General features: G+C 44.8%; 1 protein-coding gene across 1 annotated transcript in view; it reads left to right on the top strand.

The window, feature by feature from the left end:
- Positions 1-15776, top strand: part of DUSP23 (dual specificity phosphatase 23) — a 49952-nt gene extending 34176 nt beyond the window's left edge. Inside the window, exons 2-3 of the mRNA XM_068251708.1 lie at positions 7428-7707; positions 11477-15776. Of these exons, the coding sequence (XP_068107809.1) occupies positions 7438-7707; positions 11477-11662 (456 nt within the window). The 5' untranslated portion in view covers positions 7428-7437 and the 3' untranslated portion in view covers positions 11663-15776. The remainder of the gene's footprint in view (positions 1-7427; positions 7708-11476) is intronic.
- Positions 15777-17256: the final 1480 nt, after the last annotated feature.

A 17256-nucleotide genomic window follows, 5' to 3' on the forward strand; every position in this document is an offset into this window, starting at 1 on the left:
ATATTATTTTAGTTACAGAGGCTAAAACATTCTTGTTTATGTTACAAAGCATCTTTCAAATGTCAAGGTTGTAGATAAGTGTACTGTGTGAAGACTGAAAAGAAGAAGTTTAAAAATCGCATTACTGCAGCAATCATATATATATACACATTTGCTCAGTTATTATTTATACATATTAATAATCAATACAGTCCTTCTAAAGAGGGATATAATTATTGTTAAACCTATAATTATTCATAATATAATTTAATACTTTGAAATACATTTAAATGCTGGATTCTGCAGTGAAAGTTTCAAAACACATTAGCTGTGTTCCACAAAGTTGTTTTGACTATGATTGTCCTTTGGAATGTCAATACAAGTTTGCAAGGTTTTCCAGGGCTGTGGAGTTGGAGTCGGGGCAATTTTGGGCACCCGGAGTCGGAGTCGTTGATTTCATAAACTGAGGAGTCTGAGTCAGAAGTCGGAGTCGGATGATTTTTGTACAAAATCCACAGCCCTGTTAAGTATTAGACTAAGGAAACGGAGTCTGAGCCATTTTGGGTACCCGGAGTCGGAGTTGGAGTCGGAGTCGTGGTTTCATAAACTGAGGAGTCGGAGTCAGAAGATTTTTGTACGGACTCCACAGCCCTGGTTTTTTTCTATTGTCCTGTATTTAGGACAATTATGCCACCTGGCGGTTTCATAGTCTTATAAAATTAATATTATTAATACAGCTTGATATTTACATGATGAAATTATTACATCTGCTTGAGGAAAGGCAAATATATAGAACATGATTTTATATTATTACATTTTAATGTGCAATTATATCTTATATGATAAATTGTTTTAAGAAGAATTATATAATAAGCTTTATATTTAAATAAGTATATTAGAAGCCCTGTATGTTTCAATAAGCCTTGAATTGCTAAAGACTCTTTACAGTGTTACAGTGTCAATCTGACCAATCTTATGTCTGAAAAAGGACAGACACATTCCAAACTAATTAGCAGAAGGACACATTATCAGAAAACAATGAATGACCTTGTTTAATGTTTCAAAGTCCAATGTCTGGGGCAAATAAGTCAACCAGCAGACAAGATGGCTGGTGATGTCCATTTTTAATTAACTGCGTCAGAAATTACCTAATCAGAATGTGTAAACATTGCAAACCTACGTAGGTTCTCACAGTTAAGATAATTAAGGTATTCAAAACAAAAGTGTTATGGGTATTTTAAATGTCAAAGATAGCGTTTGACGCACATAAGTTTTAGCCAATCAGAACCTGGGATTTAGGGAAATTCCAGATTAGGCAGCCATATTGCATCCAACCACTATAAAATTAGGAGCTGAAAGCTCAAAGTTTGCACTAGCCTACCAATCTCCTGAGAAGATACACGAGAAGGAAGCTACCTTCCCACAAGTGGTTCTAGATGCTGAAGAGATGACAGAGAAGGGGTAATATGCTTAATATTCTGGTGATTTACTTTAATTTTTCAGCATTAACCACTTGAGGACCCACCCTTTACCCCCCCTTAAGGACCAGCGCAGTATTCTGTGATCTGTGCTGGGTGGGCTCTGCAGCCCCCAGCACAGATCAGGCAGCACGCAGAGCGATCAGATCACCCCCCTTTTTTCCCCCCTATGGGGATGGTGTGCAGGGGGGGTCTGATCGCTCCTCTTGGCTGGCATGTTGCGGGGGGGGGCGCCTCAAAGCCCCCCTCCGCGGCGAAATTCCCCCCCTCCCTCTCCTACCTGTCATCCCCGGTGATCGGGGCTGCACAGGACGCTATCCGTCCTGTGCAGCCAGTGACAGGACGTCCCCTGTCACATGGCGGCGATCCCCGGCCGCTGATTGGCCGGGGATCGCCGATCTGCCTTAATGTAACAATGTAAACAAAGCGGATTATTTCCGCTTGTGTTTACATTTAGCCTGCGAGCCGCCATCGGCGGCCCGCAGTCTATTCACGGAGCACCCCGCCGTGAATTGACAGGAAGCAGCCGCTCGCGCGAGCGGCTGCTTCCTGATTAATTAGCCTGCAGCTGGCGACGCAATACTGCGTCGCTGGTCCTGCAGCTACCACTTTGCCGACGCGCGTTATGAGTGCGCGGTCGGCAAGTGGTTAAGATGTTAGCAAGAAGTTTTTTTAGAAGCTATTTTTAAGCCATTTCTTTAAGAAGATTACTACAAGTTTTACACAGCTACTAGATACACAGCTACTGATACAGATGAGACTACTTTTGATCTTATTCTACATAACACAGCTGTTGTTCTATTCTTTTTTTGAATGTGCTTAGAAGATTGATGGTCGCTTGGCTATGAAGCCTTGATGAGATGGATTACTGTTAGAAGAAAACACTACTTGGAACTGTTCATATTTTGTATATATGCTGTATGATAAGCAAATACATTTTTTTTATATAAAATCATATACTGAGTGCTCTGATTCATTTCAAGGTATACCGTCAATCTATAATTACTGTTATAGAGGGTTCAGACCCCGCTATGCCGGATTTATATGATAGCAACGCTTTAAAGGCTGGTCCTTTAGTGAGTTAGCAATCATGAAAAAGGCAAGAACCGCTCAGGTTTTTGACAGGGCCCCATGTAACACTTGCCCCGGGGCCCATATTTCCTTAGCTATGCCACTGGGACCTGGGTAATGAGGGGCCAGGAAGACTGTGGGGTGCTGGAAGAAGCCCCAGGTATGTATAAATTCTGTTTTGTTTTTTTTGTTTTTCTTTTCTTAGATCAGGTCTCCTTCAAATGAATAAATGTGAAGCCATGTGACAGAGAGATGTGTAATTGATTTCTCACCTCATCTGGCAGTAGAGAGTCTGTAAGTTGTTCACTGAGTCCTGACGCGACGAGTCACACACCACGTCCCAGCAAAGCACAATGCTATGCCTGGGTTTATAGCTCAGGCTTTCTCCCTGGGATGGCAGCGTACTCTATCTGACAGAAAAGTAGCAAATGATATATATATCTGAGGAGAGGAGCAAGCTGGCACTGCTTTGCCAAAATGTATTGTGCATAAATATAAAGTCCATACTGTTCATGCCTGCAGGCTTATGCATTGTCATAAATGCACATGCCGGGGGAAAAGAATCAGCAGTGAGTGGTGGGTGCAGGGAAATTGATAGCCGTTTTGTGTGTACATATACACGCAAAATGGCAGTTGGGTAGCCATCACTCACTCTTCACCCCCGGTATGTGCGTTTTATGACACTGCTGAAAGAAAACCTGAACTGAAAATTAAAAGTCAAAATAAGCATACACAAGTCATACTTACCTCGTGTGTAGTCTACTCCTCAATCTCTGTTTCCTCTCCTGCGTCCTGTTTGTCCACTGTGATCAATGGAATTCTCCGTCCTCCATTTTGAAAATGGCCATTACCCCATAACAGCTTTCTGGTCAGCACACAGTTAAACTGTAACATCGCCCACTTGAGCCATAGGGAAACATGGACACATCAGTTCTCTTCTCAGCTGTAACTAACAGCAACTGATATATAACTGAGAGCAACTGATATATTTCAGTTCTGACAAAATGTTTTCAGAACTGGAAGGGATCATTGTCAGAAGAAAATGGTGAGCTTCTGAGAGGAACTGATGGCAAGGTAACTATGTAATGTTCATTTGAAGTTACCTTGAGTGTTTATTTTAAATAATTGTACTCAGTACAGGTTTTCTTTAAGCCTGCAAGCATGAACTGTATGGACTTTATATTCGTGTACAAATACATTTCAGTGTGCCAGCTTGTTCCATTTACTACTTCTGTATCAGACAGGCCACGCTGTCCACCTAGAAAGAAAACCTCTGCTACCAATAAGTGCTGTAGTGCCGACACTCTGCACCTCTATTCTTCTTAGATTATTAATGCGTGCCTGCCTGGGCCCCGGGGACATGACTGGTAGTGCAGGTGCATCGGCTTTGCTGTATACAGCCAGACACTTTCTTTTCTCCCCAGATGCCACACATGGTGAGGCACGGGCAAAGCCCATCCATGCACGCTTGATATGTGCCCGGGCCCCGGCATTGACAGTGCAGCGGCTGTAGCGTGTTGTAAACTGGTCATCTCCACCGGTGCGCTCTTCCAGCTTGAATCACCTGCGTCTTCTCAGCAACTCTGTCCCTCCCCTTGACTATGCCGGGGACGGGTGGAGTTGCTGAGCAGACTGTGATCATTAATATACAAGTTATTAATGATGACCATTATCTGAGAAATAGAACATTTTATCATAATTTTTCTTTTAATTACAGTTTAAATTTATTAGGAGTCAGAGTCAGTAAAAAAATTTAACGACTCCACGTACACAAAAATTGCTATGACTTGCTATAAAACTGCCACCTGAAATGACATGTAAAGTATATGCCAGGCCAGGTTCACAAACATATTTATGGACAATATATTTTAAATGCTGTCACATTTCAAGGGTAAAATATAAACATTAGTACTACTGTGGTTTTATTATAAGCTGTGCTGTTTTGTTTACTTGACAACACTCAAGTCATTATTTTGTAAAATACTTCCTAGTGTGACGCCATATAATACCCATCCTCCCACACCAACCATAGAATCTGTACAGTACATATGGCATCATGTACACCAGGCTCACGGTGCTGCTGCATTGTGTATTCTGGGGACTGGGGACTGGCCTTCAGCTAGGCTGGGTACTTTGCTACTATATTTTACATGGAAGGCAGGGTGGTAGATAAATATATACATTGCTCAAAAAAATAAGGGGAACACTTAAACAATACAATGTAACTCCAAGTCAATTATTATTTATAAAGCGCCAACATATTCCGTGGTGCTGTGCAACGTAAGAAAACAAACAAGGGATACATAATGATACAGACAATGATATACATCAAATATGAACACTGGTACAAAATACAGAATAGGTCATTACAATAGCAAATGTAACATGACATGATAAATGTATAACAGAGCGCAAGCAATTCAATTAATAACATTCCATGACACAAAAGGGTGAGAGCCCTGCCCTTGCAAGCTTACAATCTAAAGGAATGGGGTGGAAATCAAATTGTCCACTTAGGTAGCAACACTGATTGACAATCAATTTCTCATTTCCATTCGGCAAATTAAATGGACAACAGGTGGAAATTTTAGGCAATTAGCAAGACATCCCCAATGAAGGAGTGGTTCTGCAGGTGGTCACCACAGACCACTTCTCAGTTTCTATGCTTTCTGAATGATGTTTTGGTCACTTTTGAATGCTGGTGGTGCTTTCACTCTAGTGGTAGCATAGGACGGAGTCTACAACCCACACAAGTGGCTCAGGTAGTGCAGCTCATCCACGATGGCACATGAATGCGAGCTGTGGAAAAATGGGTTGCTGTGTCTGTCAGCGTAGTGTCAAGAGCATGTAGGTGCTACCAGGATACAGGCCAGTACATCAGGAGACATGGAGGAGTCCGTAAGAGGGCAACCCAGCAGCAAGACCACTACCTCTGCATTTGTGCAAGGAGAAAAAGGGAGGAACACTGCCAGAGCCCTGCAAAATTACCTCCAGCAGGCCACAGATGTGCATGTGTCTGCTCAAACAGTCAGAAACAGACTCCATGAAGGTGGTATGAGGGCCTGACGTTCACAGGTGGGTGTTGTGTTTACAGCCCAACACCATGCAGGACGTTTGGCATTGACTAGAGAACACCAAGATTGGCAAATTCGCCACTAGGGCACCTGTGCTCTTCTTTTTTTAAACAGTCGAATTTCATTGTTTTTTTTTTAAAAACAAAACTAAATACAACACTGGTGAAACACTAGAACAATAACAACCCCAACAACCCTACCCCCCCCCCCCCCCCCCCAGTGCATCCTACAGTCAAAAGAAGACAATCAGGAGAGCAAGGGGTTATCCCTGCTGTTCGAAAACTTTATCAAACCATTAAACAGCAATATCAGGTGCGTGAGAGGACATATATTAAGACCAATGAAGCCATTATTTTTTTCAAATTTCAACAGGCAATTCCTATTTAGATAAGTCAGTTTACACCAGACCATAGCTTTGTTGATTGCACCTGTGCTCTTCACAGATGAAAGCAGGTTCACACTGAGCACATGTGACAGAGTCTGAAGATGCTGTAGAGAACGTTCTGCTGCCAGCAACATCCTCCAGCATGACCGGTTTGGCAGTGGGGGCCACACAGCCCTCCATGTGCTCGCCAGAGGTAGCCTGACTGCCATTAGGTACTGAGATGAGATCCTCAGACCCCTTGTGAGACCATATGCTAGTGCGGTTGGCCCTGGGTTCCTCCTAATGCAAGACAATGCTAGACCTCGTGGCTGGAGTGCGTCAGCAGTTCTTGCAAGATAAAGGCATTGATGCTATGGACTGACCCAATCGTTCCCGAGACCTGAATCCAATTGAGTACACCTGGGACTTCATGTCTCACTCCATCCACCAATGCCATGTTGCACCACAGACATGTCCAGGTCTGGGAGAAGATAGCTCAGGAGACCATCTGCAACATCATCAGGAGCATGCCCAGGCAATGTAGGGGGGCCACACAGCCCTCCATGTGTTCCTCCTAATGCAAGACAATGCTAGACCTCGTGGCTGGAGTGCGTCAGCAGTTCTTGCAAGATAAAGGCATTGATGCTATGGACCACAGACATGTCCAGGTCTGGGAGAAGATCCCTCAGGAGACCATCCGCAAATGTAGGGAGGTCATACAGGCACTTGGAGGCCACACACTACTGAGCCTTATTTTGTCTTGTTTCAATGACATTTCTTTAAAGTTGGATCAGCCTGTAGTGGGTTTTTTTCCACTTCAATTTTGAGTGCGACTCCAAATCCAGACCTCCATGTGTTGAGAAATTTGATTTCCATTGATCATTTTTGTGTGATTTTTGTTGTCAGCACATTCAACTATGTAAAGAACAAAGTATTTAATAAGTATTTCATTCATTCAAATCTAGGATGTCTTATTTTTGTGTTCCCTTTATGTTTTTGAGCTGTGTATATACCTGTATTTATATTATGACTACATATATGGAAGCAATTTCAAAACTGGCATTTTTTCTTTCTCTGAGTAGAAAAATACCCACGTCATCCTAAAAGTCCTCAAAAACAATTAGCTAATGCAGTTTTCAGTAGTTGATAATGCATGCATATTAAATACATGTAGCACAATCGCATACAGTACATGACTAATCAGTTAACACAGTACTTTTGTATTGCTGATGTGTTGGGGAAATCATTTTTTCTAGTTTCTGTTTCATCTCCCTGTTGCCAAGATTATTAAGGACTTGAGGTTTTACTTGTTGTTATAACCGCTTAGGTGAATTGGCATAGACTAACAATTTCATATAGACTGTGCAGTTCTATGAATGTGAAAACCACCCTTGATTTCTTGCTCTATTGCTGTGTTTTTCAGTTGACATGTGACACTACTTTATTTTCTACCCGCTGTAGGCACACAGTGATGCCCCCAGTACCTCCTCACAATTTCACCTGGGTGGAACCCGGTCTCTTGGCTGGAATGGCAATGCCTCGTCTCCCTGCTCACTATGAGTACTTGTTCCAGAATGGCATCCGCCACCTGGTAACCCTAACTGAACGCAATCCACCTTACCATGACACGTCCCCTGGTATCACCTCTCACCGGATACGCATTGTGGACTTCTGCCCACCCACCACGGAGCAGATCAAAACCTTTCTCAAAATTGTGGAAGATGCCAAGGTCAAAGGAGAGGTGAGAGGTATCCATTACTTCTCTATCTAACCATCTTCTTCTGATACAATAAAGAGGCACTGTGGTGACATAAAGTGAATGTAGTAAATTATTCAGGATACCCACTTTTATGGTAATTATTCTGGTTTCAGCATCAGAAACATTTTTAATATCTATACTGTTTATTGGTATGTAGCCCTGCCCTCTCAGTGATGTCACAACCGATGCTGTTGTAGCTATGCAGAATTCTCCTCCCAGAGTATTCTGCGTGACCAGGCATTACTAAAAAAAAGCAACTTTATACATTCTTTTATACATTATTTTCACTACAGTTCCTCTTTGAAGGAATTCTGAGGTGGGGAAAAAAAAATCTTTATTCACCTGGGGCTTCTTCCAGCCCTTTGAACACGATCAGGTCCATAGTTCCTCAGCCAGCAGCTTTTAGTTTTGGAAGCTCACTGATCCCATCTGGTTGTGAGCTTCTTCGCCCGACAAGATCCCTCACCTTATCGAGCCCATGCATGCGCAGAAGCTCATGTCCCAGCCTGGCTCACCGAGTTTATGAAACTAGAAGCAGCTTGCTGGATGACAATGGACCCTAAACGTGGGACCTGGTAGTCTTCAAGGGGCTGGAAGAAACCCCAGTCGAGTAAATATTCCCCCCCCCCCCCCTCCTCTCAATTTCGTCTCTGTTTCTTTTATTATGTAATGGTCTTCTCCTAATATACTCTGCTGCTGGAAGACCATACTCCTTCTATCTATTCTCCTTTCATAATACACTCTGCACTGCTGGAGAACACAGCTGTTTCCACTATCTAAAGCACACGTGTTGAACTCCAGGCCTGGAGGGCCAGATCCATGCCAGTGTTTAGGATGGACTGAGAATGAGAGGAATGTGTTCTACCTGATGGACCACACCTTTCCTGATTCAGAGCCATCAATTCATTTGAGCTGTATCGAAAATGTGTTAGGACCTCGGCCCTCGTAGGACCGGTTTGACATACCTGATCTAAAGCTAGACAGTCACTGTAGACTGTGGGTTGCCTGCCAGTCCTGCTGATCTATTTGGCTGCAGTAGTGTCTGAAGCACACCAGTAACAAGCATGCAGCTAATCTTGTCAGTTTTGACAAAAATGTCAGAAAGCTTGATTTGCTGCATACTTTAAAAATGATTAGAGCCCGAGGATCAGCAGGATAGAAAGGCAACTGCTATTGCTTAACCCCCTTGGCGGTATGAAAAATACCGCCAAGGGGCAGCGCAGCAGTTTTTAAAAAAATTTTTTTTTTTTTTTTAAATCATGTAGCGAGCCGAGGGCTCGCTACATGATAGCCGCTGCTCAGCGGCATCCCCCCGCCCGCTTCGATCAAAGAACGGGATTTCCTGGAGGGCTTCCCCCGTCGCCATGGCGACGGGGTGGGATGACGTCACCGACGTCATTGGGAGTCCAGCTCCAACCCTTGGCGCTGCCTGGCACTGATTGGCCAGGCAGCGCACGGGGTCTGGGGGGGGGGGGGCGCGCGCCGCACCGGATAGCGGCGATCGGGCGCGCAGCGGCGGCGATCGGGGTGCTGGCGCAGCTAGCAAAGTGCTAGCTGCGTCCAGCAAAAAAAAAATTATTTAAATCGGCCCAGCAGGGCCTGAGCGGCACCCTCCGGCGGCTTACCCCGTGTCACACACGGGGTTACCGCTAAGGAGGTTAAAGAGACTCTGAAGTGATTCTAAATTCCCTTTTTAACTTGTAGTAATGTTCATCACTATAACCCAAGCTAAACCGCCGCTATCCCGCAGCAAAACGAGGGGTTAATATCCCCCAAATCCCCTCTGTTCAGTCCGGGGAGCGCTTCCTGAATGAGGCAGAGCTAATGGCTGTAGCTCTGCCTCTCAGCGCGTTAATCCCGGCTGATCGCCGCCTCTCCCCGCCCCTCTCAATCTGCCTTCACAGAGAGGGGCGGGGGAGAGGCGGAGATCCGTGCGGCGATTGACGCGCATGGAGGCAGAGCTGCAGCCGTAAGCTCTGCCTCCATGAGCAGGGCCGGCTCGCTCATGAGGCGGGGTGAAACTTTTGCCTCAGGCGGCAAATTTCCAGGGGCGGCACCCGCCCGTCCGTGGGTGCGGGGAGCCGGCCCGCCGAGCTGGAGGGGTAGCTGGCAGGACGGGGGTATTGGGCCAGCGGCGGGGAGGGGGGTCGGACCCCCCCCCCCTCCCTCGCCTGGGTCCCCCGTCCTCCGCTCCCCTCCAGCCTAAATAGAAGCAGCCGTATGTGTAAGAGGCACGGGCGGGGAGACACTCACCTCCTCCTCGCTCCAGCGTGCGCTCCACTGACATCACTTCCTGCAGGACGCTGCAGGAAGTGACGTCAGTGGAGCGCACGCTGGGAAGAGGTGAGTGTCCTCCCCGCCCGTGCCTCTTACACATACGGCTGCTTCTATTTAGGCTGGAGGGGAGCGGAGGACGGGGGACCCAGGCGAGGGAGGGGGGGGGGGTCCGACCCCCCTCCCCGCCGCTGGCCCAATACCCCCGTCCTGCCAGCTACCCATCCAGCTCGGCGGCCCCCCAGAGCGCCCCCCCCCCCCCCCCCGAGGGGGGGCTGGGAGGGGCGGCGGTGACAATTTTTTAAAAATTTGCCTCAGGCGGCAAAAAGTCTAGGGCCGGCCCTGTCCATGAGCAGCAAAATCCATGACCAAGAAAGTTGTGGATTTTGCAGGGGGGATTTGGGGGATATTAACCCCTCGTTTTGCAGCGGGATAGCGGCGATTTAGCTTGGGTTATAGTGATGAACATAAATACAAGTTAAAAAAGGGAATTTAGCCTGGCTAAAGGTTTATCTAGGGACTATAATTATGAGTGATTTCAGTACCAGGAAGAACTTCACTCAGCTTGCTCTTATTTCGGTGATCTTGATGTATATTATTTCCCTGGATATTGGCTCATGTTTGGCTCCGGTTTACTAAAGCACCGCAGCTTAATGTGAGGAGCGCGAGTTGTGTGGTGGTGCAGCGTAGTGTACACTGTCAACTTACACCCGCTCCTTCCAAATAGCGGTTGCTCCACTGATCCCGCCCTGAGTCACGTCGGGTCCAGTGGCTTCACAGGATGTGATCCCCACACTTTGATTGACCCAATAGGCTTCCTGTCCCTTAAACAGAACCTGAACTGAAAATTAAAAGTCAAAATAAACATAAACAAGTCATACTTACCTCCTGTGTAGTCTACTCATCAATTTGTTTCTCCTCTCCTGTATCCTGTTTGTCTACTGTGATCAATGGCATTCTCTGTCCTCCATTTTGAAAATGGCCAATACCCCATAAGAGCTTCCTGGTCAGCGCACTGTTAAACTATAATATAGCCCACTTGAGCCATAGGAAAACATGGACATTACCTTGCACATTCAGTTGTAACTGTCAGCAGCTGATATATCACTGACCGCAACTGGTTTATTTCAGTTCTGACAAAATATTGTCAGAGCTGGAAGGGATCACTGTAAGAAGAAAATGGTGAGCTTCTGAGAGCAACTGGAGGTGAGGTAAGTATGTAATATTCATTTACTGCTACATCATGTGTTCATTGTTAATAATTGTACTCAGTTCAGGTTCCCTTTAACATAACCTGATATAATCTATATTGCTTGAGGATCCTTGCCAAGCAGCATGTCTAAATAGCAGTATGGAGTAAACTGCCATCAGGAGAAACAATCATTTAAGAATTTTTTTGGGCAGCAGAATCTTAAAGTGAAGAACTTTGCTTTTTCTTCCATTTAACTCTCCACTTGTTCCTTCTTTGTACTTACAGGCGGTTGGAGTCCATTGCATGCATGGGTTTGGCCGGACTGGCACCATGTTGGCCTGCTACCTAGTTAAAACCCGGAAAATCACAGGTGTGGATGCAATTAATGAGATCCGACAGATTCGTCATGGATCCATAGAGACAACTGAGCAGGAAAAAGCAGTTATCCAATTTCACCATCACATCAAGTAGCTAGCAGACGGACAATGTGAAATGACTGAGGACTCTGACATCAAAGCACAATATTTCAAGCTGAAATCAGATGCATCGTCTAAAGATCCAGAGTGCCAAATCTTTTTGGTGAAGCACATTTTTCTCCTTCTTACCCAACTACTGAAAGCCACTCCATCATGTGTCACACTTTTGCTGCTCCATCTCCTTCGTTAGCAACAGAACTTGTCGTTAGGCTATAACCCATCTGTACAGCACCTGGCCCCATACTGTTACTTGAGGCATTGAGTCACACACCCTGTGGGTACCAGTCATTGTGCTTCGAGTCGGCTGCATTGATTTAACTCTTGCCTTTATCCATATTCCAAGGACTCTTGTGGTGAAATATTTTACCACAGCTTGGGGTGTATACAATAACCTGCGTTAAGCAGAATTACATCTTATGTATAATGAGTAGAGCATAATGCAGAATATAGAATATGACATTGCTTACCAATCTGCCACAGTGGATCTCTAAATCAGGATTACATTATAAGATTTTGTTCCTACATCACAGGACACTGCTCGCTTCTGTGCCCCCTGTCCTCCCTCTGGCCTTCTCATTTAACATTACACACTGCTTGTCTATAGACAGTGTGTCTGTTCAGAACTCATTCCCCAAAATGTCTACCTGATTATTAATCCACAACTGTTAAAGGCAATATTTATTGGGGGTGTGTATCAGGCTTTAGATTTCAGTGCAGAGCTCTAACCTTCAACAGAGGTGTGACCAGGGTGTAGCTAGAAACCATTGGGCCCTATAGCAGCATTTTGGTTGGGACCCCCACAAAATAAAATTGTAAGGCACCTCTATGCCCCTCCCCTTCCCACACACCAGCTATTGCCACAGGGCCCTCTTTGGCTACGGGCCCTAAAGCAGTTGCTATTGCGAGCCCTATGCCACTGGGTGTGACACAAATCAAAATACTGTAATTAAAAGTTTGAGAAACAGTGTTACAGTCTTCAGTCCCATAGCTTGGAGGACAATGACAAAAGAAAGGACTGACTACACAACAAAAATTTCTTTTTGGACCAACTATCCCTTTAAAAAGAGCAATGAGGGTGAGAGGAAGTGTGGTTAGCTCTTCTAGGAATTCTTAATCCATCCTAAATAGGGATCGTGCATTAAGCATCACATGACTGGACAAGAGTCCTGTTTCCCATAGCCGAGCATACATCTGGATTATGTCGTATAGGCTATTGTGTGACACTAAAGGTGGCCACACACGATACAATAAAATGATCCGATTTTACAGCAATTCGATGAAAACGATCGTATCTCTCGAAAAAAATCAAAAGCTTTTTTTTCATTCGACTGAAAAATCCGATCGGAATTCCCGTTTTTTTCGATTTAAATCGATCCGGAATGCCAGATATTTCTGTTCAATTTCTCTAAAGATTGTATGGTGTGTGTGTTGGATTGTAATTTTATTAATATACACACCCTAGCAATTTTCTCAGAGTTTCCAATCATTTTTATCATAAAAATGGGGGAAAAATGAACATAGGTGTGTGGTATATTGGTCATATTTTTTAATGTGTTACAATCAGTCAGAAAAATTGATTGCAATTCTTAAATTAAAAAAAACAGATATTTAAAACATTGTATGGTGTGTGGCCACCTTTAGCTTTGTCATCCTTGTATATTTATCCATGTTCTACTACCACAGAGCCATGAATCCTACACAAGTGCCTCCTCTTTACGCTGCTAAATACTAAGTGCCAGTGACCATTACAAATTACACATCCAGTGTACAAAATATACCTGTAGAAGGTCTCATAGCCAAGTAATCTTTATACAGTAGAATCCCTTTATAGTTAACGCCAAGGGACCAGGAAAAGTAGTTTACTATATCTGATCATATATTGTAAATTTATACAGATGCATTTGCTGGGACTTGTATATATCAGAGTTTACTATAATGAGATTCTACTGTATATGGGTTGTGAAATGCAACCTTTTGTTTATTGTACTTAGTCCTTTCAGGCTGAAAATTATGGACCAGAGGCTATTCTCATTGTTCCCTAATGGAATCCATGATCATTGTACAGTTGTACAGAGGTGCTAAAAGTATAAAAGTAGGATAAAATGTTTTAAAAGAGAACAATGGGGGGTTAGTGGTGGACTTACCTCCCCAAAATAGACACAGAAAAATGTTGCTTAGTTCAACAAAAGCTATTTATTCATATACTCCGGATAGATGCAACCAGGGGTGCAGCTAAGGTTTTTGTGGCTCCAAGCAGACTGTAGGAAGTGGCCCCATCCAAAAATGGTGTGGCCGTGGTCATGTAGGTGGAGTGGAAGGGGGATCGGAGCGGGGACACTTGCGCCAAAAAATTGGCGTGGGTGTATTTGCGGAGCGCGCCGCGCCGAAACATGGGCATGGCCATGACATTGTATGGGCGGAGCGTAACCGTAGCACAGCAAATATAGCCAACTATGACCATTAAATAATAAATGCAGCAACAGTTACCCCAGACACCAGAAAATAAAACGCAATTTGTGCAACATTTCAACAGAAAACAAACGCAATTTGGGCACATTTCAGCAGATAATAAACGCAGTTCAGGCGACATTTCATTACATAATAAACGCAGTTTGTGCCACATTTCGTCAGATAATAAACGCAGTTTGGGCCACATTTCATCAGATAATAAACGCAGTTCAGGCGACATTTCATCAGATAATAAACGCAGTTCAGGCGACATTTCATCAGATAATAAACGCAATTTGGCCCATATTTCATCAGATAATAAACGCAGTTTGGGCCACATTTTATCAGATAATAAACGCAGTTTGGGCCACATTTCGTCAGATGATAAACGCAGTTTGGGCCACATTTCGTCAGATGATAAACTCGTTTGGGCCACATTTCGTCAGATAATAAACGCAGTTGAGCCACATTTCGTCAGATGATAAACGCAGTTGGGCCACATTTAATCAGATAATAAACGCAGTTGGGCCACATTTCGTCAGATAATAAACGCTGTTGGGCCACATTTCGTCAGATAATAAACGCAGTTGGGCCACATTTCGTCAGATGATAAACGCAGTTGGGCCACATTTAATCAGATAATAAACGCAGTTGGGCCACATTTCGTCAGATAATAAACGCTGTTGGGCCACATTTCGTCAGATAATAAACGCAGTTGGGCCACATTTCATCAGATAATAAACGCAGTTGGGCCACATTTCGTCAGATAATAAACGCAGTTGGGCCACATTTCGTCAGATAATAAACGCAGTTGGGCCACATTTCTTTAGATAATAAACGCAGTTGGGCCATATATTTTAGCAAAAAAAAAAAAAAGGAATGTACTCACCTGACAGAAGTCTTCTCTTCCGGCCGGCTTCTGGCGCGCAGCTTTCTCCGGAGATCTTGCTCCTCCTCCTCCTCCTGCAGTCTCCCGCTGACCCGCGCTGGAAGTCAGGCAGAGCAGGGCTATGGGAAGATGGCGCCCGAAGCCCTGTACTGGAGACACAAATAGTCTCCAGAGCAGGACTTCGGCGGCAGCCATCTTCCCGTAGCCCTGCTCTGTGTACTGGCTTGCGCCGCGTCATTGCGGGGCCTGCGGGCAACAGTACGACGCCACTGAGCCTCCGAGACCCCTAAAAACGTGAGGCCCCAAGCGACCGCATGGTCTGCTTGGTGCCTCGCGGCGCCCCTGGATGCAACGCACATCCTACTTCATCAGGCAATAAAATTGGAGTGCAATCGACTCATATGTTCTCAGTACAAGCTTAGCGCCTCTGTGGAATCTATGATCCGACTGTAGTAGAATAATTGTTCCACTATTTTACCAGAAGTTGATTTTTAAGGGTCCTTTCACACAATACACTTTGATGGTTGGCAGCAGAACTGCAGTTGGGATATTTCTTCCCAGTGTGGCACCTGATCCACTGACGTCTGTCACATGTGGGGTTTGCTTCCCTTTAGAAGAGTTCCTTGGGAACTTTATTGTGTAAAATCCCATGGGATAGACACTGGTTAGAATTGTTCAGTGTTGGAGCTACAGAGGGCCTCCAGGCACAATTAAAAAAAAAAAGTCAAATTGTTCCCATGTATTTGTAAGATTAAATTAAGTTATTGCACAATTGCTTGTCTGTCTCTATCATTTTATTGCAGAAGTTTCTGGAAAAAAATATGGCTACACGTGTATATGATTACTGGGCTGGTTAATGTGATTTCACTGCTTCCATTGTCACACATTTTCCAGCAGAACTACAAACTGATGTCATCCATCAGGATTCATTGTCTTCAATGAAGTATTAGCAGCTAACAGTTACTACAAAGGATCATTCTCAGAACTGTAGGTCTATGTCACACTTCTGTTCCCACAATACATTGCTGCATGCACAACGTAGAGCTGTCCCATTCAGCATTGGGTCAGCTCTGCAATGAAGATGTGTTTTAGGCCCGTTTCACACTTGCGTTTTTATGAAATACTTACCGGTGGCACGGTACTTACTTACCGGTGTCCGTTCTGAGAACATCCGTTCGCCTTTAGGAGGCCATCAGGATCCGGTCAGGTCACGTTCAGTTTTCATCCGGATCTTCTTCCGTTCTTCATGCGTCCTGGATCCGTTTCCGTTTTCAAAGAGAGGCCTGGAAGGTCTGGAAAAGCGCCTTCTTGGGGAGAGCCTGCTGTGCGGACATCATCCTCCTCGTCCCGCGGGGCCCTGCGTCTGGATGGTCGGGTCCTTCCGTCCTCCGCTGTGTTCTGGGGTGGCTGTGGAGAGGCCGGGGGCTGTCCGGCGCTGGGTACATCCACATGGCCGCCTGCACCATAGAGAACCCCACAGGAAGTGGGGTAGGACGTCCGGCTTACATCTGGAAGTGTGTTGTGCACTTCCGTTTCCCCTCAGTTCCTCTTGTGCTGGATTTCTTGTCCGGATCCGGTCCGGCGGCGGTGGATGGAGGACCGATCCGGAAAATTGGAGCATGTTGGAAAATTCCGGACCGCAGACCGGATCCGGAGGAATGGACGAGTGCGAACGGGTCCCTTGATTAACAATGGACCCTTAATCGTCCGTTCCGTTTGCGGTCCGCAAATAAACGCCAATGTGAACCGGGCCTTAGAAGAAGAATACCTGTATTCATAATTTTCTGTCTAGATAGGACGTGGGCACATCCTTTCAACATATAGACAGCAATGAAAAGTATTGTTTCTGGAAAAACCTATCTTATGTCAAATTTCTATCAGTTCAAATTTAAAGGCTTGATGTCACATGGACAGGAGTTGAATGTAAATTTCCCCAGCAGGTCCACAGACAGCCACAACAATTAAAATAATTTTCCCTCCTTCATTTCTCTACCCAAAACAATAAAAAAAAACTGTTTTGGGCTACAGTTTGAGTGCACTGACCCTTTTAAAATGATACTGAAGCCATCTTAAAAAAAAGTTAGATGCCTATGGAGAGGGAAGGTTCTGGGTCCTATAGAGCCTTCCCCGTATTCTCTCTGCGTCCTCGGTCCAGAGCCATCACACCCAATTCAGTTATTTGCAAGATGGGAGGAGGCACCCCAATTGTGATACAATATGTAGTAAGTTGAGGTAAGTAATAGGAACGGCCT

Source organism: Hyperolius riggenbachi, chromosome 9, assembly GCF_040937935.1.
Source record: "Hyperolius riggenbachi isolate aHypRig1 chromosome 9, aHypRig1.pri, whole genome shotgun sequence".
NCBI lineage: Eukaryota > Metazoa > Chordata > Amphibia > Anura > Hyperoliidae > Hyperolius > Hyperolius riggenbachi.